This window comes from Nannospalax galili, unplaced genomic scaffold (genome assembly GCF_000622305.1).
Source record: "Nannospalax galili isolate Female #2095 unplaced genomic scaffold, S.galili_v1.0 scaffold103, whole genome shotgun sequence".
Lineage (NCBI taxonomy): Eukaryota > Metazoa > Chordata > Mammalia > Rodentia > Spalacidae > Nannospalax > Nannospalax galili.
Window position 1 is genome coordinate 2,900,459 of NW_008352136.1, and position 22,180 is coordinate 2,922,638.

A 22,180-nucleotide genomic window follows, 5' to 3' on the forward strand; every position below is an offset into this window, starting at 1 on the left:
GCCCTTAGAAGTAAAACCTCTCAGCCAAATCCCTCTACCTACCTGATAGACATTTATTGAACACCTGTTGTATACCAAGTCTGGTGCTCAGTGCTGGGGATACACCTGTGTGCAGGACTAAGTCTCTATTCTGAGAAAGTACAGTTTTGTACTTACATGTTTTATACCATGTGTGTTTAAAATGTGCATGCACAGATTCCCGGGAGCCCACACAGTACCAATCCGTTCACACATGTGCCGCACACAGTCACCTGAACTGAACACACAGTGCACTCTCGAGTACCCCTCACCGGCTGCCTCCCTGCAGGTGGATGAGCAGCTGTACCGGCTGCAGTTTGAGAGGGCGGACCTCCTGAAGCGCATCGACGAGGACCAGGATGACTTGAACGACCTCATGCAGAAGCACAAGGACCTCATCGCACAGGTCGGAAACACTTCCAGACTTGGGGTTTGGGTGGCCAAGACAGCAGGGGGATAGGTGAGAACCATCAACTCTGTGAGGTCCTAAGGAAGAGGACATTACCTTCAGATCTGTGTTCATGCCCCAAAGACATCTCCACTGTGAAAGGATTTGACTTCCTTATATCCACTACCTATCTATCCACTCACCCACTGCTCATCAGTCCATCATTCAGCTATCTGTCCGTGTGCCCACCCACTCATCCGTTTATCCATCCATCATTCACTTACCTACCCATCCATCCACCATCTATTCACCCATCATCCATCCACTCACCCATCTACCCATCTATCTACCCATCCACCTATCCACCCATCCAGCCATCTATTCATCCATATCCTTTTTCTACCCATCTATTCATCTATTTATTTGTCCGTCTGTCCATCTATTTGTCCACCTGTCCTTTCATCCATCCATCCCATCCACCACCATGTACTCATCCACCCATCCATTCCATCCACCACCATGTACTCATCCATCTATCTTTCATCTATTGATCCACCACCATGTACTCATCCATCCATCGTCCATCCTTCCATTCATCCATCATCCATCCATCCATCCACTCATTCCATTCATTCATTTTTCTAGCAATTTTTCCATCTATATCATCTACCATCTATCTATCTATCTATCTATCTATCTATCTATCTATCTATCTATTTATCTATCTATCATCTATCTATCAATCATCTATCTATCTATCATCTATCTATCTATCTATCTATCATCTATCTATCTATCTATCTATCTATCTATCTATCTATCTATCTATCTATCTATCTATCTATCTATCTATCTATCTATCTATCTATCTATCTATCTATCTATCTATCTATCTATCTATCTATCTATCTATCTATCTATCTATCTATCTATCTATCTATCTATCTATCTATCTATCTATCTATCTATCTATCTATCTATCTATTTATCTATCTATCATCTATCTATCAATCATCTATCTATCTATCATCTATCTATCATCTATCATTCTATCATCTATCTATCTATCTATCTATCATCTATCTATCAATCATCAATCATCTGTCTATCTATCTATCTATCATCTATCTATCTATCATCTATCTATCTATCATCTATCTATCTATCTAGCTAGCTAGCTAGCTATCATCTATCTATCTATCATCTATCTATCATCTATCTATCTATCTAGCTAGCTAGCTAGCTAGATAGATAGATAGATAGATAGATAGATAGATAGATAGATAGATAGATAGATAGATAGATAGATAGATAGATAGATAGATAGATAGATAGATAGATAGATAGATGATAGCTAGCTAGCTAGCTATCATCTATCTATCTATCTATCATCTATCTAATCTTCTACTAAGGACTTGCTCTGTGGTAGACACTATGAAAAATACTAAGAATACTTTGGAGCAAAGACAGATGTTATTTTTTCACTTGTGTAGATTGTGGCTTTGTTGGCTAGGCAGATTTTTACCACAAGGCTACCTGGAACAGCATGGGGTGGGAAAAAGGCTTGCAGTCTGAACTGAGAGTCCATAAGAGGAGTCAACTTGGTTCTGTGAATCTTGATTTAGGTCAGTATCAGTGAAGGCTTCCCTGAGGAGTTGGCTCTAGGGGAAAATCTGAATAAGGATGGCAGTGGGACTGTGGGGTTTAGACAGAGGGAAGATGGCTGGTGCAAAGGGACTGTGGTGCATCAGAGAGGCTGAGAGGAGGCTGGTGAGGAGATTGTGTTTGAAGTGAGCTCAATGAGGCCAGGAGAAGAGGAACAGACGGGGCTCTTAGAGGCTTCATTTGATGGCAGTGGGAAGAACCACCAAGCTTTGTAGGAGCAAGAGGAGGAGGAGAGGAGCCTCTGGAGTGTCATCATAGTCCATCAAAGCCGATCAAGCAGGGCTGTCCTCTGCCTTATCCTACACTGAATCTGGACCTAAAAATGTGGGCTGGACACTTAGCGAGCAGCTGTTGAAAGCGTGAAAGTTACGGCATTAGGGACAATGAGAAGTGACCAGCACACTCAGGCATGGAGGAGAGGCAGTGGCTCGGGAAAGTCCTCACCCAAGTAGTGAGTGGTGTCACCAGTGCCACAACCAAGAGCCTGGGCCTTCTCAAAATTTGTCATTCATGTTTATTTTCGTCCCAAGTGGAAATGTCTTTGTTCAGTCACAAGTGAAGAACATGCACATAGGCTGTGATGAATAAGTGAAGTCAGACACGTTGATAATGGGAACCAAGTGGCCTTGGGGCTCTCAGGAGCCTGCTCTTCAGAGGGAGCCACTTAATTATCAGTTCTGCTTCCTATGGGATGGTGACTCTCCACTGTCTCTTTTGCCTTGGAATTCACCCAATGGAAGGGGCCAATTTCACGTGGGGAAAATGAAGTGCAGAGATTCCTTGGCTTGCTGTGGCCAGTATCCAGGCATAGCATCCCAGACACCCAACACTCATGAAAGCTCTCCTCCTGGTTTAGTCAGCTGTAATGTTGCTTTCACCTGACAAACAGCTACAGGGAGGAATTATTTTGGCTCATGGTTTCGGAGGGGTCAGCCCACAGTTTTTGGCCCCAGATGCTCAGACACACATGATCATGGCAGCAGGGGCCTGTGGCAGAGGCTGTTCACCTCATGGCTGACAGGAAACAGTACAGAGTGCCCAACAGGAAGGGGCCCAGGCAGGAACACCCCAGTGACCTCCTTCTTCCATCCATACAACACCTTCTACAGTTCCACCATTTCCCGTCTGCAGATTCAGATTCTGAATCCACAGATGTATTAGACGACCCTTTTGACTGTCACTTTCCAAAATCCCATCAGTGGCAACCAGGTCCCTCCACCCCAGCCTGTGAGGGACATTTCACACTTAAACTATGATGCTGCCCTTCCAATGTAGTTCTGACACGGGGGGGTGGGGCAGTGCTTGCTTTGTTCTGGGTTCTCTAGCATGTGTCATAAAGAACTCAAGTGGTAAGTCCCCAGGCTAAAACTTGGAGTGACTCAGCAAACACAGAGATGGGGACATTGGGAGGTAGTGACTCAGCAAGCAGAGATGGAGGATATTGGGGAAGATGTGAGAGACAACTTTTAAGAAACAGCCATTACCAAGAAAGTTCCAGCAGACAGACAGATCGTGGCGGAAGGGCTCCTGGTGAGGGTCTCACAGTGACATCCTTTTTTCTCTCACCAGTCTGCTACTGACATCGGGCAAATTCAGGAGCTCCAGGTGCAGCTGGAAGAGGTCAAGAAGGAGAAGCAGCGGGTTCAAGAGCAGGTGTGTGCTCAGAGCTGCCGTGTTGTGGGGAGGGAGACTGCCTGCCTGTTATCGGTGTCTGCTCCTGGGAAGGTCACTCATGCTGTCATCCAGTCACTCAGTCAACTTCAGTCACAGTCATGTGCCGGAAAAACTGAGGACAATCCTAGTAAACAGACACATGCTCTCTCGGTCATTGTTGTCCTTTCCTGGTCACTGAGGCCCATGGGCCATTCGGTACAAACTTCTCTCCCTCTGAGAAGTCGTGGGTCTCTGAGCCACACCTGTGGGAGCCGAGTCACCACAAGCAGGACAAAGGTAAAGGCAGCACTGGCTGGTACTATTTATATGCCAGGAGCTAGTCCTTTAGTCTTCACAATGCAAATGGAGAAACTGAGGCTCAGAAAGGAAACTGACACACCCAGACTGATGCAAGCAGAAATCAGGCTGTGTGCTGAACCCACAGCCGCCCTTGCCTGTGTCTTTGGACACAGGAGCTGTTGCTCTTAGACAGTTTGGCCCCTTATGGCAGGGAAGGAGCGACAAGAATGAAGAGCTGAAGTCCTGCTCTGGATTCGGAGGGCTCAGGAAGCGTCAGCTCTCAGCGCCTGCACTCTGGAGCAGGGTGTGAGATTCTGACAGGTCCTCAGATGGGGCCTAGTAACGTAGCCCTTGTGCAGGGAATGGGTGCCAGTGCCGGGGACCACATGTTTGTCCTGGGACTCAGTGCCAATGGGTACCAGTAGACTCTCAATGTGCCCCCCCCAGCTGCAAGTGGCCCAGCTGCGCATTGAGCATCTGGAACAGTCCACTGTGGACCGAGCTATCGTCAGCAGGCAGGAGGCCATCATCTGTGACCTGGAGAACAAGACAGAGTTTCAGAAAGTGCAGTTGAAGAGATTTGAGGTACTTGGGGACACACAGCCTGCTGGGGGCTGGAGCAGGGAGAGATGTGTGTGGGGTTCCACCTACCCCACGTTCATCACTGCGATCGGGCCTTGCTTGGGATGGATCTGCCTGCTCTGGCTCCTGTCCTCCTCCCTCCCTTTTCCTTTTTTCCTTTCTTTTACATGGTTTCTTGAATCTCTTATTCACTCACCCCTCCCCAGTCCATCCTCCACCATCGTAAGTCCCTTGGTCCCTCGTTCAGTTTGATTTTCATCCTGAGTCTCGTCTATCCCCTCCCCTCCTAACTCCTGTTTCCCCTCCTGTCCCCTTCCCTTCTCCTCCTCTCCCCATGTCCTCTCTTTCCTCTTCTCCAGCCCTAGACCCTGCTGTATGCCCATCCTTTAATCTGCGAGTGCCATTCCTCCCATTTCTATATACCAATCTATCCTCTTATACACCCCAAACTCATTTTGCATGTAGTAAGCCCTGCTAGGTACATGATGGAGAGATGTATGAGCAGATAGCTTTGTAGGGGATGAGCACAAACACCCATTGTGCTGTGTGGGGTCATGAGTGCTAGTGGACAAAGCCTTCAGGACTGGGGACCCAGGTGGCTTCCGAGAGGAGTGGGCCTGGAGGATACTAAGATCGTGGTGGGTTTGGACGGAGCTCGGTGATGACATTGACTCCGACCTTGAGCATGCATTCACTTCTTCAGCTCTGTGGGCTAAGAGCATGGGACATTTGCAGAGGACCCCCCCTGAATTGTTGAAACTGCATCCCACTCTATCTGTGCCTGGCATTTGATGCCACTGTGAGGGGCAGGAAGGGTAGACCTCACCATCAGAGCGAGACCGTGACCCCAGAGAGACAAGCCCCAGCATCAGGGACAGGAAGAAGTGGTTGATACCTGCCCTGCCCTCCACCCTGGCTGGGCCCTTATACCACCTTCTCTGCAGCCCCCTGGCTTCCCTGCAGTGAATCTGGACCCTGAAAGACTGTACCCCTTGTTTTGAAATACTTTCCCCAACCCCTGGGGACTTCTGGACTCTGAAAAGGCTGCTGTGGATTGAGGCCAGAGAGAAACTCTTGTAGATTTTGACCTTCATCAGTTTTCAGCCCAGCTGGGGAATTGCTTAGGCACCAGGGTCTCTTCAGACACAGGAAGTGCCTATCTGCCAGGTGTTAAATGATTACATGGCATATACGGCCACATTGTGGGGTTTTGAATTCAGTTCTAGCATAGCTAAGGAAAAGCAGGAAAGAAAAATGACTATAGATCCCAGCCCTGCGTTCTCTCATCCCCTCTGTCTGTCACCGTCATTTGAGCACAGCAGAGTCCTAGGTCCTTGCTGCAGAGGGCTGGGGACACTGTGACAACTTTACTGGCTGCTATTTGAAGTGGGAATTAAACTCCCTTTGAAAGGCAAAGACAGCCCAATGGGCTAGCTTCTCTTTGGGGGATGATGAAGACCTGAGTCTGTCCTCATCTGTGGCTTTGGAGAAGGGACTTGGAGCTCCCTAGCAAGACTTGAAATATTCACATGGGCTCTTGCCTAGGTCCTCATTCCTGCTTGGGTTCTCACTCCTGCCTGGGTCCAGGCTCCTGCCTGTGTCCACACTCCTGACTCTGTCCACGTCGCTGACTCTGTCCACGTCGCTGACTCTGTCCACGTCACTGACTGTGTCCACGTCACTGACTCTGTCCACGTCCCTGACTCTGTCCACGTCGCTGACTCTGTTCACATCGCTGACTGTGTCCACGTCCCTGACTCTGTCCACGTCACTGACTGTGTCCACGTCGCTGACTCTGTCCACGTCCCTGACTCTGTCCACGTCGCTGCCTGTGTCCACGTCGCTGACTCTGTCCACGTCGCTGACTCTGTCCACGTCACTGACTGTGTTCACGTCGCTGCCTGTGTCCACATCGCTGACTCTGTCCACGTCCCTGACTCTGTCCACGTCGCTGACTCTGTCCACACTCCTGACTCTGTCCATGTCGCTGACTGTGTCCACGTCACTGACTGTGTCCATGTCGCTGCCTGTGTCCACGTCGCTGACTCTGTCCACGTCCCTGGCTCTGTCCACACTCCTGACTCTGTCCACGTCCCTGACTCTGTCCACGTCGCTGCCTATGTCCACACTCCTGACTCTGTCCACATCGCTGACTGTGTCCACGTTGCTGCCTATGTCCACACTCCTGACTCTGTCCACGTCGCTGACTGTGTCCATGTCGCTGCCTATGTCCACACTCTTGACTCTGTCCACGTCGCTGACTGTGTCCACGTCGCTGACTCTGTCCACGTCCTTGATTCTGTCCACGTTGCTGCCTGTGTCCACACTCCTGACTGTGTCTGTCCACACTCCCTGTGTCCATGCTCCTTGTTTCCCACTGGGACAGGTGGAGTCCATCCTGTCAGCTGCCTGATGAATTCTGGTCCTGGGATCTGTTTTCCGCTGCACTCAGGTGCTGCTCTTTTTCCCTCCATTCTGTCATTGTGTCTACATGGACTTCTGTCCCCAGGAAGAAAGAAACATGTGCAACATCAGAGCCTGGTGAGGACTGACCCCAAATACAGAAGCCAGAACCCCTCTCCCAGGGCAGCACTCCACCTAGACCCCGGAATGGAGGGGGCAAAGTCTAGTAACTCCCAACCCTCATCGAGTCTGTGCGAGGATCTCTCTACCCCATGCACAACTTAATGTGTCAGATCCTGGCAGCATCCCAGAGCAGAGACACGAGCATCGTTCATTACTCCTGCCCTCATCCTTCTCTTTCAGTCTAATCACCTGCCCAGTATCACACAGCAGGAAGAGGTAGAGGCAGGATTTGAACCCAGAGACTCTCCAGACTCAGGGTTTTCTGCACGTTTACCCTATAGTCTCTCAAGGTAGGATCTCACATTTTCAAAGTGAATCTTTTTTGTTTGTTTGTTTGTTTGTTTGTTTGGTAGCAGAAATCATCATTTGTAGCCGGATCACTTGGTATACACATGCACAGGCTCAGCAGAGGATCATTTTGCCTTGGGGACCCCGCTTCAGGCTGCTAGCCTCGTACTCCGAGTGGGTCAGCACTGTCCTCTGCCCCTCCCAGGTCCTGGTGATCCGACTTCGAGACAGTCTGATCAAGATGGGTGAGGAACTGTCCCAAGCAGCCAAGTCGGAGGCCCAGCAGCGGGAAAACAGCCAGTATTACCAGCGACGCTTGGAGGAGCTGAAGGCAGAGATGGAGGAGCTGGTCCAGAGGGAGGTGGAGGCCAGCCGGCGCTGCATGGAGCTGGTGAGGCCTTGCCTGCTGGGCTCTTGTGTCATTAGGCTGGGGTAGGTGCCATCTTGAAGGGTGGCTCCAAGATGGTCTCTTGGGCCTTTGCAGTGTGGGTTACTAAGAGGATGGGCTGAGAGATGACTCCACCATTGGACACCAGCCTAGGGGCATGTCCATATCAGAGCACTGGCGTTTGCTGTGGCTGGTGGCTGCCCTGCTCTGGTTTGCTTTCTAGTTCTCACATGTGGAATGCCAGTGGAAGGCTAGCCTTGGGAAACAAGGAGGGGAAACACCGTGAATCTAATATCTGTCTTTCTTGGGGTCGCGGTGCAGTCCTAGTTTGAAAAATGGGGAAACTGAGGCCTCAGTGGTGCAATAACTAGTCAGCTGCCATGTCTTAAATGTAGATTTATCTCTGGGCTTAGAGCAGAAACGATGAATGTGTAAGGTAGAAGCCAGTGTGTACCGAGCATGTACCGGACACCTTATTCTGAGTGAAATGTTTGCTGTTTGAATCTTCCTGTCAGACTTGGAGGTGTGTGGTATCATCATGCCCATTATGAAGATGGGGAAACTGAGGCCCTAAGCCAATAATTTGCCAAACTGAGGTTCAGAGTTGACCACTCACTGCCCTGAATTTCCACAGGTCTGCTCAATTCTAGGCCACATCACTAGTGAGCAAATCTCCTTCTAGAGACTTGGCATGGGCCAAGGGATATATTAAATTTGCTTTCTACCTCATGGGAAATTCCTCTATCATCCAGCATATTGTTCTGAAAATGATTTCCCACTGAGATCACAAGGCATGTGACGGCATCGTCTTGCGGACAGGACTACTGAAGGCTCCAGATTCTGATTCTGTGACTTGGGGGCCACCTGACGCTATCACTCAGCTTCAGTGAGCAACATGTCCAGCGCTGGCCCTGGGGCCTCCATGGTGTGTTGTTTGCTCCTTCCCACCCCGTCCTCTCTTGCTCTGTGACAGGGCTCACCCATTTTCTTCCTCCAGCCACATCCACAGCCATCTATAGCCAGAGTCACACTGCCAGCTCCCCCTTGACAAGCCATCTGCCTGGCTCTTTCTTCCGTGTGGGAATAGATGAGGTATTGCACAGAGATAGGGTCCCCAGACAAAAGTCCAGGCTCTTGGCTGGCATTTCCTCTTCGGCCCTGAGGGAGAGAGAGGTTCTTTCTTCCAGTTGACAGTGTTCATTAACAGCCCTGCTTCCCATGCTGTGGCCGCTCCTGTAAGCTCTGGCCTGCAGGAGAGACATCCTAACCCGTGTCTCCCCCGATGCCTTCTTTAGTTGGCTGCACACACAGGCGGGCTGGCCTGGCAGATGGCCGGCCTGCTTTTGTCCTCTGCCTCTCCTTCTCTTGTGCTCCCTTCTTCTCCCTGTCCTCCTCTTCCTGTCTCTACTCCTGGGGTGACTTGCAGATTATTAGTATCCCTGAAAATATTGGAAAAATTAGACAGGCATAGTTCATAGGTGCTGCTGTTCCAGGCAGCCAATCCCAAGGTTTAAACTTCTCAGTGCACCTGAAAGTTAGGTTCACACCACACGCACTGTAGTCCAATAAGTAGCATTGTGGCTAAGACCAATGTAATTGCTGCCTGATATTTAAAAACACTAAACGTTGCTCTTGATCATTGGAGTTGCAGGGATAAACAGATTGATGGACTTGCTTCATGCGGGGTCCCCTCAAATCTTCAACTTATAAATGACACAATATCTATGATGGCCAATACAGAAATGGGCCATGAAATGACATACGTGTAGAACAAAGACCTCGAGCATAAAGTAAAACAGAAATAACATAAAACTGTAGACTGCACGGTATGCTCGCATGCTGAAATTGGACCCCAACCTTTCTGCTTGCTTATAGCAAGGACTTGGGTCAGTTTATGAAGACCTAAGCTTCATTCTATTCTGGTATGTTAGTGTCCTGTGAGTGTGGTCACACATGACTGCAAACTGGGGGCGGTGGTTCCTGTGCAGGTCACAGTCTGAAATCTGGCTATCAGCTGGGCCACGCTCACTCTGGAATCCCCAGAGGAGAATCAGTTCCTGACCTTACCTGGCTCCTGATGGTTCCAGGCCTTCCTGGCAAGCAGCATCAAAGCTCCAGTGTGTGCCTCCCCTCCACTGTCCTTGTACCTGAGGAGGAGGGTTAGGACAGCTGTCCCCAGATTTAGAACCCACCCTAAGTAGAGGCTACGCTGACTTCAGAGCTGCGCTTCAATCACAGCTGCAGATAAACTCATATTCACGGTCCTACATGAACATGTGTCGGGGAAGACCACCCTGAACTCATCCCAGGAGTGGAGACTATAGTATCAAAGGCATCTGGCACATTCCATGATCTCCTCTGGGTTTCAACAGCAAGGCTCACAGGGACAAGTTGGGCCCGGCAGCCTGTGCTGGTGACTATTAAATCACTGTGACCAACATACCTGACAGATGTGGCCTGAGAGAGGAGAGGCTTGTTTAGGTTCACAGTTTCAGAGAGATTTCAGTCCATCATGGTAGACAGGGAAGACAGGTGGGATCAAATCATTCTGTGATGGTGGAAGCTGGTGCCAGTGTCTGTTCACATAGTGTACACCAACAACATCAAACCAGACCAGAACCAGAGATGTGTTCAACCTCTGAAGGCTTAGCAGCTGGGACCTGCTTTGGCCAGCCAGGCCCCACAGCTTAAAAGCTCCACAGCCTTCAAAGTACAGCCACAAGCTGAGGCCCCAGAGCTTAAGACATGAGGCTGTGGGAGGTGCTTCCCATTCAAACCAATGTACAGCCTCTTGGGAAGAGTGGGTGACCCCCTCACCAGCTGGTCTACCCTCAGTCACATCCCTGTGTGGCCTTTGGGCCCTGAGAAGTTTACAGTAGGAGCAAAGAGGTTGTGCTTCCTTGTGTCACTGACACAAGACACATGGTGAGGCAGAAAGGGCCCGTCTCTCTGCTGGTCATCCTGCCACCTGCCTGGGTGCCTCATTGACCTCAGCCCACCTGTCCTGCTCACAGTTTGCATGTGAGCAATGAATCATTCCTGCTGTTCCTACAGGATAGGGTAGAACTTCACCAAAACCCCACCAGGAAGGAAGTCTGCATTCCAGTCCTCTCCTTCATGTTGGGTGTGTCCCCAAAGTTCTCTTGTGGGTCATGTACCATGGTAAGCTAGAGTTCTAGCAACGGCAAGGAGCAGGGCAGAGAGCTGCCCTCAAGGAGCCCAAAACTGCTATAGCTTGGGTCGTGAGTGCTCCTTAAAGGCCTGTGTGTCCAATGCTTGGTCACCTGCCTGTGGCTTTAGAAGGAGACAATGAAATCCTTAAGAGGTGAGGCCTAGTGGAAGAAAGTTAGGTCATTGGGGGTGTTTCCTTGAAGGGGATACTGGGATTCTAACCCCTTCCTGTCTTTTGATTTGCTTCCTGGCTTCTGAGTGGCTTCCTCTACCATATTCCTGCCAGGATGCTAGGCCACCACAGACCCAAAGCAAAAGGGCCAAGTGAACTCTCTGAAGCTGTGAGCCAGAACCAACCTTTCCTTCTTATTCGTTGTTTGCCTTGGGTGTTTTATCACAGTAACTGTAAAATGCAGTCACTAAGGCCATCACTAGTAGATTCCACACAGGTATTGTTTCCTGTATAATGACAGCCCTGAGTGCTCACAGTCCAAACTTGGAGTCGCATTCCATCCATGCCCACTGTCACCATCACAGATCTGTCTCTTAGATGATAAGACTCTGTTTGTTTGTTTTTTTGTTTTTTTTTTTTTTTTTTACAATTTGAATCTTCCTGGGAGGAAAAATGGGGATTTCTTAACTCCACAGTCTGGTATCCATCCATTCACTCGTTCTCTCCATGAATGTTGAGTTTGCTGAGTTACCATCCACTCTGACATTGAATGCCAACTCCAGAAACTGGGGACCATGGAGGGGCAGAGGTGGGAGGTTGACAGGGGTGGCAGGGTCAGGAAAGGCAGTGCTGGGATTGTTGACCTTGTGTGTCTAGCACTAAAGCTAATCCTGAGACAGCCCCTGTCCTTTCAACCCGACCCTGCAGAAAATGGCTCTGGTTTAGGAGACGGAGGAAGGTTCCGGGCCCCTGGGCCTCCTTTCCGCCTGTCCCCAGCTGGCCCCTTTGTCACTGCTAGTGTTGGTTTAAAGGGCTGTGAGCTGTTGTGTGTGTGTGATTGATCCCTCAGCTGGCTCACCGGCTCATCCAGATCAGTGTCAATTGCCTCACCAATGGAACATCTCTCCCCAGGAAAAAAGAAAGAAAGAAAAATGAGCTCTGTCCCTTAATTTTAGCAGATGCACTATTCCGGGAGTCTGTAGGTGCCACTGTGGAAAAGAGACTGTTCTGGCTCTAAATCACCCAAGTCCGTCTGTCCGTGGGTTGGCAGTGCAGCTGATCGCTGAGTTTATGTCCTGTTTCTCAACAGTCACAGAGCCCAGGAAACCACCTTGGCCCCAGGACAGGGTCTCTAGGGGGCATTGGGGAAGCTGGGGTACTGATGGGGATGGGGAACCTACAGCTACCTGCTTCTATCCTGACACCCCTGTGGTGGAAGCTGTGCCTGTTGGGTTTATCCTGCAGCATGGCCTGACTCTGGTTTCAACTGGAACCAGGGGCCCTGCTCACAGGCTTCCCGGGTCTCAGGGAACTTGCCCAGCACCTCTGTACACTCGATGTGCCATTGACTGGAAGCTCCTTCCACTCACTCTGGCCACAGTCAAGCTCAGGATTTTAGGCACTTTTCATATTTGTCCCTTGCTGCCCTGTCCTTGTGCCCAATCTGCGTTAAAGCTGCGTCCTTTTTGAGCAAGGCTCCTGCGGCTCTAGTTTTCTTTCTCATCTTCCCAGATTTCCTCTTCACTTGACCTTCCCTGCAGGAGATCTTTCTAGAAAGAATAAGTGTGACTGTGCTATTATTTGGCCAAGACATCTCCCAAGGTACTTAGAACAAAGTCCAGCCTCAACCCCGGGCTCTGCATATCTCATTCCTTTACCTGCTTCCTGCCTCCACGTAAGGCCGCCTCCTCTGAGACTCAGGCCAAGTGTCAGGGTGGGCATGGGCACCTCCTTTGCCTTCCCACATCTCTGCTCACCTCACAGTATGGGACTCACCTTAGCATCGCCTGCTTTCTATTCTTACCGGACAGAGGGACTGGGTTTCACTGGCCTTGGGGGCTCTAGTTTCCAGTTTAAGTTTGCCAGGCATAGGGCAGATGCTCAGTAATTGTTCATTGAACAGTTCTTGCAAATGTTTTTGAAATTTTATCTCTGAGAAGAACAGATCAAAAAGTCTATCTTGGGACTGGAGAGATGGTTCAACAGTTAAGAGTGCTTGCCGCTCTTGTAGAGGACCCGAGTTCAGTTCCCAGCACCCATTGTCAGGTGGCTTACAGCCATCAGTAACTTCAGTTCCAGGGGATCTGATGACCTCTTCTGGCCTCCTGTGGCACACACACACATGTACAACTTCCCCCCAAAATACACAAATAAAAATAAATCTTTTCAATAAAGTATATCTTTATAATGGGACCGCTCAGGCTCCCAGACTTCTGTCTACATTCCTGTGTCAGATGCTATAGGAGATGCAGACAGGGCAGAGAAGGGAGTGTATTTTTAATTTCTGAAACAAAGAGGAGATCACGTGCCTTTGAAGAGTTCTGGGACAAGATGGGCTGTGTGGGAAAGGAGGAAGTCAATAAGCCCAGTAGCAGACATCAGGGGACACCCCAAAGGATACAACTCCACAGTGTCTCTTTAAAAACCACGCCATGGCCAAACATGGTGGCACATATCTTTAATCCCAGCACTGGGGAAGCAGAGGCAGGCAGATCTCTGTGAGATCGAGGCCAGCCTGGTTTACATAGCGAGTTCCAGGCCAGCTGGGGCTACAGGGAGACCCTGTCACAAAACAAAACAAAACAAAACACTGTGGTTTCCAGGCATGGTGGAGCACACCTGTCAACCTAGCACTCCAGGGCTGAGGCTGAAAGATGGTAAGTTGTAGGCCTGCTAGTGAGTTCAAGGTCAGTTTGGACTGTCTTAAAAAAAAATGCCATGATAAATTTTTGATGACGGTGAGTTCAAAGAGATGCCACACCCTGGACCAGCAGCTCAAACAGCAAGGCAGATTTTCGGTTTTGGGTACAGCTGTTCATGAAATAAATTTGTGGGAAAAAAGAAGCTGAACTATCTATGATAGCTTAAAACAATGAATTTTGAGCATTCTTCTGGAAGGAAAGTTTTCTCTCCATCCCCTTAGGAAAGACAGAGGTTGGAGGGCAATTTTAGGGGACCATTTGTCTAGTCATGATCACTGTTATCTCCTGCTGTGGTGAAGACATGTGCCCCAAAGTTCACACATTGGCTACTTCCTGCCCACCAGCATGGCAGCGTTGGGAGGGGGCAGTGGGAGGTGATTAGGTCACTGTGGTGGGAATAGGTCAGTCACTACAGGAGTTTGTTCTTTTAAAAGCTAATTTAGGAGCCAGCGAGATGGCTCAGCAGGCTGGCTGTCAAGCCTGACCACCTGACTCACATGGTAGGAGAGACTTCCGAAAGTTTTCCTCGACCTCCACACTTAATAAATAAAATGTAAGATATATGAAAAGCAAACGGAGCCTCCTCTTGTGCTCTCCCTACTCCCTTCCTTGCCCTTTGCCTTCCGTTATGGGTTGCTAAGCAGCAGAAGAAAGTCTCCAGATATGGGCCCTGTGCTCCCAGGATTCCCAGCCTCCAGAACCATGGGCCAGATGCATTTCCATGCCCTGAACTCTCCCAGGCTCAGGCATTCTTTTGTAGCAGCAGAAAACAAAGGTGTCTCGTGCAGCATTCAGCAGGAGTCTAGTCAAATGGGGACTGTGTGCTGGGCATCACTGGGCCTGGTGAGACACAGCTCTCCTAAGAGATACTGGATATGGGGGTGCAACCCTGACTTCACCCGTCTCCTTCCTTCTGTCACACCCCAGATCCCTTCTCTCATGCCAGTGAATGACAGATTACCTCCCCTTACTGCACTCTTCTGCTTCGACGTGTGTTGGGAGGACTGTGTGTACTGGTTCCCTTGGGCTGCTATAGTAGTTACCAAAAACTGGGCATCCCAAAACAAGAGAGAATTTTTATGCCCCTGCTAAGGAGACCAGAATTTTGAAATCAAAGTATTGGTAGGGTCACCTCCCTCTGAAGATTTGGGGGGCGACCCTTTGATCCTATCCTGGGTTTGGAGACGCCAGGAGACTCTTGTCTGGTGGCTACGTCAGCTGCTCTCCACCTTTGTCCTCACTTGGCTTTCTGCTCTTCTCTGTGGTCCCTATGTGTCCTCTCCTTTTCTTCCAGGGTCGCTGCTCCTTGGATTCTGGTCCGCCGGCATTAGATACTTGTCATTCCGCTGTGACCAAAATACTTACCGAAAACAATTTCAGGAAGGAAAGAGTTTGGCTCATGGTGTCAGAGGGTTCATTCCATCCTGGTGGGGAAGGCACGGGCAAGTTCAGTTCACATTACACTGGCCAGAAAGCAGGGAAGACAGGGAATCCCCAGGGTTAGTGGAAACTTCCAGGACCTGCCCCCAGGGCCTGCTTCTTCCAGTCTGACCTTATATCCTGAGTTTCCAGAACCTTCCAAAATAGCGTCCCTCAGCTGGGGACTGAGCTTCCAAATACTGAGCCCATTGGGAAGATGTTGTATTTGAGCCACAGCATGACCCTAATCCAGTATCATTATCACTTTAATAAATGACCTCTACAAAGATCCTGTTTCCAAAAAGTCACATTCTGATGTTCCAAAAGGATATGAGTTAGAGGAGGGCACTTCTAACCTTCTCCAGGGTGGGAGACAGAGCATCAGACCTGGAATCTGGACCCTCTGATGGTTTAGTTATTATGGCAAAACTCATTTCCTCTACCCTAACGCACAGGGATGTGGCATAGCCTGCCTTCTGGATGGCTGTAAAGAATGAATGAGGTAAGGCACGCAGAAGTACCAAATAAGAGCACACAGTGGTGCTTACCGGATGCCACCTGTTCCTTTCTCCTTCTTCCTCTTCCTCCTCCAACTCTCTAACTTCCTCTTCTTATGATATCTGAAGCCTATGGCTCTACTTCCCACCATACACAGTGCTCGCATTGGTTTGGTTCATGGTTATGATGGTATCTAGAGTGGGTGCTCACCACATGCTGCCTATGTAGTGACTCTGGGCTGTTCCCTTGCTTTATTTTAACAAGAAAAGGAACCAAGACCCAGCAAGGTGAGGCATTTTCTCTAGAGCCCTGTGTAAGAGGCAGGGTTGGAACTTGAACCCAGGTCTGACCCACTTGTCTTCTCCAACTTAAGCATCTTAGACTCATAGCCTTTACTCATCTAAGTACACTTTTAAAATCATCATAAAGGGCTGGGCTTGGTGGTGCACTCCTTTAATCCCATCACTTGGGAGGCGGAGGCAGGTGAATCTATCTCTGTGAGACCAAAGCCAGCCTGGTCTATGTAGCAAGTTTTAGGATAGCTGGGGCTACAGGGAGACATTAACTCAAAATAACAATGAATGAATGGATGAATCACAAAAATTATTACTTCTGTTTGTGTTACCTAGGTTTTCTCAATCTTGGTGTTATTAATTCTCTGTGGCCGAACTGGTTGGGGGTGACTGTGGTTAATATATTTAGCAGCACCCCTGACTTCTACCCACTCTGGCAAATAGGATTACTGCCCAAGTCGTGATCTAAAAATGACTCCAGATTTTACAAAATGTCCCAGTGGGGCAGAGTCACTCCCTCATGCAGGACCTCTGGTCTGATCAAAGCCTCACCATCTCTTTCAGGGTGACATCTGTGGTAGGCTCCATTTTATGTATGGTTAAAACAAGGTTCAGAAAGTGGGGTGATGTACCCTGGTCACAAGACAGCTGGAGAGGGGTTATGCGAGGAGGAGAAAATAAAAACTGGAGAAGGGAGAAACCCAACTCTCTACACAGAGAAAAAGGACACCAGTGTTTCCAGCAGAAACCGATGCTAACTTTTCTGAGACCCAGGGGTGACTTCACGGTGGAATCTCATTCCGGGTGGAATTGAAGGCCTCGCTGCAGACTGTGTACTTTTAATAATGTTTAAATAAAACATGGAAGCATGGGTGTGATCTCCTCCCCACGTCTGGCTTGTCAGCGCTCGGGCAAGCTCATAAATAGTTAATAGACAAGCACTTATGGTTCTCCTTCTGTTAAATCTAGCATCAATTATAAATGCCCTATGAATTATGGATCTGCTGTTACCTTAGGGTGCATTTTCCACCTTCAGAAGGGAAAAATGAAAAGGAATCAAGGTCTCAAGCCAACGAGGGCTTTGCTCCAAGGGGCCAGGCCTCATCCCTTTCTGGGTCCTTTTCCTTTAAGGAAAAGTCTTCCATGAATGAATGATGGACGAATGAATTTGAATCAGGACCCTCCGCCAGACCACGGGGGAAGCAACTGGGGCCAATAGTATGCTGGTAAATGTTCAGCTGGCTCTTCAACATGGTGGGGGGGGCACTCCCGCCTTCCTGTGGCTGCTAATTCCTGCGATGTGAATCTTTACACCATGGCTGATTTGAAGGTAATTACATGGTGTCAGTAAATAGAGTGGGGATCCAGGCACACAGGGATACCTTTTTAAAAAATTGTAAAATTGGCAAATATTTTCTTTTAGAATTTCACGCATGAGTATTATATTTGCATTATTTCCACTCCTCCCTGTCCCCATCCAGCTCCTCCCATGCCCCATCAGTCCCACTCGATTCTTTGTCCTCTTTTAATTTTATTATTGTTACATATACATACATTTATGTATCTCAGTCATTGAATCTATTTAGTGACATTTGTGTGTATCTGTGTTTAGGGCTGCGCACTTGGGATTAGATAACCTCTCGGTGAGCTAGTCCCTGGAGAAACCTGATTCTGCTTTCCTCAACATCCATCAACTGCCTGTAGCTTTTCGTCTTGAGGTGGGGCCTCATCCATCTTGGCATGTCAACTGGTTCTGTCATTAAGCAGATCTTGTTAGGCTACCATATTGTGGATATCCCATTGGTACAGCATTGACTAGCAGCAGGTGTCTTGTCCCTCTGGCTCTTAAATTCTTTCCTCTCCATCTTCTGTGATGTTCCCTGAACCATAGGTGTAGAGGTTGTGAATGTGTCACATAGGCCTGGGCACCTCACAGACACTTATTCTCTGTATTTTAACCAGCTGTGGAACTTCATAATACTCTCTATCTGTTGCAGAAAGAAGCTTCTTTGATGAGTGGCGAGAGCTACACTTGTCTGTAAATACAAGGATACATAGAATATAGTGAAAAATTGCATTGGTCTAGGAAAGTGACAGAAGTGGGTTCTTCTCCAGGGTCTATGACCAGTGCAGCCATGTGTACTTGGCTACAGTACCATACATGGATTCCCTCCTATTGAGCAGATGTAAATCCAATTAGACAGCTGTTGATTAAAGTGCCCCTGCTATACCAAAAGCCATAGTAGGACCATTAATTGGCAGCTGGCATAGCATCCTCTGATACTATGAGAGCTCATGTTCAGGGAAAAGGCTTCCAGGTTCATTCCAGCTCAATTTTTTTCAAGTCCTGTGTCTGAATTATGCCGTGTCTGCAGTAGTAGAGTCTTACCACGTTCTGGGAGGCAGTCAAGGGCTGTGGTAATAGCCCGTGCTATTTGGGGAACCTCTTGGACTACCCTGACCAATAACTCAAAGGGAGCTTTTCCTTGCCTGGCAGCCCTCTCAACACGGAGAAAACCATGCAGCTCCCGGAGTGTGGATGGCAGTAACATGTTAGTAAGACCACTGGGAAACCTGAGATCCATCTTTGTTTTTAATATAGGGATTTCCCTGTCAGTTCATATCCTTTCTAACAGTCATGTTTGACAACTAGCTGGCAAAATTGCTGAAAATTTAATAATGAGCCATTTTGGAGTATTCTTGGAGTGGGATTGCCATGAGGAGGGTCCCCATGCTCTGCTTAGAAGGCCACTGCGGATTGGAAGGAGGGAAGCTTTAGAGTCAGAAGGCTCTGAAATCAAATCTCATGGCCCATTGTCTTTTCAAAACAAGACTGCTGCTCCAGGAGACTGAGCCCCAAAGGCCTGTAAACTTAGTATATTCAGGGCTTGGGAGATGGCTCAGAGAGCAAAGTGCTTCCCATCCAAGCACAAAGACCTAGGCCGATCCCAGAACCCACATAAAAGGTCAGGTGTGGGAGACCATGGGTGCAATCCTAACACAGGGTCCTGGGCTTGCTGGCCAGCCAGCCTAGCTTGCTGAAGAGCTCTGAGTCCCAAACCACAAGGTAGACAGCTCCTGAAGAATGACACCCAGGGTTGACCTCTGGCCTCCACACACACGTACACAAATGTTCCCATGCGTGTGCACATACACCAAAAATGTTTAGCACAATCATATTGACTAACAAAACACTAAAGCAAATGATTCCAGCCAGTCCTCATCTCTGCCTGTCCTGTGCAATCTGTAGCGAACTCTCCATTATCTGCCCTTTTCTGTACATTCTTCTGTTTCTCCAGGTCTGGCCCCATCCAGCAAGAGCCCCAAGAAGCCCAAAGCCAGACTTTGCTTGGTGTTGGAATCCGTTTCATTTCTTTTTTTTGTTTTTGTGCCTGATGACTCATGAGCCCAGTGTTCAGACTGGAACACGGCCCTTCCATGGATTGCCCCCAGCATTCACCCAAAGCAAAGTGAAGGGTTTCATTTGACAAAGCTCCATGTGTTTTCTTCTTGCAAATGGCTATGAACTCAAGCCCATAAAAATGAGTTATTTGGGCTGGGGAGTGAAGTATTTAAAAAGTCATTCCATATGGAGGGCATTTGGGGCCACAAGCTGGGTGTAAATTATGTACTTTATGGCTCCCCAGACAGGGAGACGGTTCTTCTAATTAACACTGGTTATCTCAGTGAAATCTAAAACAGTTCAAACCAGTCCAGCATGTTTATAGACCAGCATTCACACACTGCTCAGACCCTCCCTAAATAGCCTCCTTCACACTCAGACCTGGCACGGGAGCTGGGGGTATTCCCACCACTGTCCTTCCATCCCCACCACCACCATGATCCTGGTCCCCACAAACATTCCAGTATCAAAGCAATGTGGTCCTAAGAGGGACTAAGCCCTGGTGCCCCCCCACCCTAGTGGTGTCTGAAATGGGTTTCTTTCTCCCCATCTTTATCTCACTAAATGTGCTTGTTGCAATTCAAGAGCCATTGTCATCTAATGAAATGAGTTTCTTTGCATCTGCCTCTGAGATGAGGGACCCTGATAATAAAAATCTATTACCGAAAGCCTACCTAGGAATAATTGGGTCCATTACTCCCCGGCTTGTGGCTTTGTTTCTGCAATTGGAAAGTGGCTCTCAAGCAATTAATCAGAATTTACAGTTGCTAATACCAATTACAGACAGCGTGCAGAGTCTCAGGGCGGCATACACAGGAGCCGGTAGTGATTGTGTCCCCCGAGACATCATCAATTTCGCTTTCGTCACTTGGCTAGAAATTAAAGTCATTTAACTACACAATGTTAATTACTTAAAAAAGGAAGGCAGGAGATGCCAATTGGATGCTGCAGGTGTACATTAAATTATTCAAACTATCCACAGTAGATTGTTTAGATGAGATCAAGTGTGGATCCACTGTATGTCAGAGCAGCCCAGAAGGCTGCTCTTCAGGATAGAAACGCCACCATGGTTACAACTGCACATCCTTTGGAAAACAGTGGCCACAAGGAAACCCAGGGGTTGGAATGGTAGACTCACTGCCTTACTCGGTTTGAAGGGTAGTGCCTTTTTGGGTGATTGTTGCTGTAGTTGCTAATCTTAATCAATGAGAGCAGAGAAGGGAACCTCAGAACTCAAGGCTAGACCAATGTTGGAGCAGCAAAGTTGATCATACTGGGAGAATTGCTGGTTTGGAATGAGAAGAGTTTAGAGTGGGAAAGGTAAATTGGTTTGCCAAAGCTGTGGTCTTTTTACTGTAAGTAACCTACAAACCCAGACTGGACTATGCAGAGGGCGCTCACTGGCTCACTTGGCAAGGAACCCTGGTGCCCTCTGGTTTCATGCCTAGTGGAATTCAGAGAGCCAGTGATGGTCGCAGATTGGTCCAGGGTTCTGGGGTCAGCTTGGGCCAGCTTGCCAGGTGGACTGTTCACAGCTCTGCTCAGCTCTGTTCAATGACATCATCATAGCTGTCACTGTGGGGATATTTACACCCTGGAAATTCGTGTACACTTCAACCAGGGCTCTAGCTTCAGACACCAACCAGGGCACTCCTGAATGAATCACTCTGGCCTGACCCCTCTATGTTGATGAGCATTCTCAAGCAGGCCTCCCACCTTACTGGCCTCAGAAAGAAAGGATCAGTCCATCAACCTCATTGAAAAGATGGCCTGCCCTATCCAACCAACCAACCAACCAAGAGCCCCCAAATGGAATCTTACTGATTTTGATCAGGCTGCCTGGGTTCTGTGATCAACTTTTAACCATTCCCTGCATTCCCTGAGATGTGATCTCTGATTGGACAGCTCTAGGATTTGATAGTTCTGTCCTGCCTTGAATATTAGAGCAGAGTAAGCTCCACAGTGACCACAAGACTGTGGGAATAGTTCCCCACAAGAAGAGCTGGAATGTCGGTGTTGGAAGAAGGTGTGGTGGTTTCTAGGAAGGGGAGCGAGCCCCTCAGACGCCCCCTACAGACTCCATGGCCGGGTGCCTTGGCTTCTGTTGGAGTGTGGATTCTTCTAGATCTCTGCTCATATTTTTGTTTTCTATTTGACTTTCTATCTTTCCCACTATTTCTGGGACTGGGATGCTTCATGGGGAGGATAAATCAAAGGAAAGGAGGGCTGAGGCAGGCAGGCTGATTTATCCTTCAGAATCCTCAAGGGAGTAGCTCACTGTTGTGCAAACTCTTCCTTGGGAGACATGACAGCCAACACGTGACAGCAAATGTACAGCAAACCAAAGAGATGATTCTACCAAAGTCCAGCTTGGTAAAGCAGTGAGTTTGTTGATGATGCACAAGTTGGGGGTGGGACTTTGTGACCTGGAAAGTTTCCTTAGCTTGGAATCTTAGGAGCCTCCCTTCTCCATTGGGAGGAAATGGTTACATGATCCTCACAGGTGGGAGCCTGATTTGAGCTCCACTGCTACCTATGACACCCCTGTGGCCTTGGGCGTGCCTGTGGCAGCCGTGTGATCTTGACTGTGCTGCTTTCTTATTAGACTTGCCTCTCTCTCTCTCTCTCTCTCTCTCTCTCTCTCTCTCTCTCTC

The 22,180-nt window shown here is 48.6% G+C and overlaps 1 protein-coding gene across 1 annotated transcript in view; it reads left to right on the plus strand.

Moving 5' to 3' along the window:
* Positions 1 to 22,180, plus strand: part of Myo18b (myosin XVIIIB) — a 239,358-nt gene that overhangs the window by 166,707 nt on the left and 50,471 nt on the right. Inside the window, exons 36-39 of the mRNA XM_008849005.2 lie at positions 308 to 424; positions 3,641 to 3,724; positions 4,472 to 4,609; positions 7,686 to 7,871. Coding sequence (XP_008847227.1) covers positions 308 to 424; positions 3,641 to 3,724; positions 4,472 to 4,609; positions 7,686 to 7,871 — 525 coding nt within the window. The remainder of the gene's footprint in view (positions 1 to 307; positions 425 to 3,640; positions 3,725 to 4,471; positions 4,610 to 7,685; positions 7,872 to 22,180) is intronic.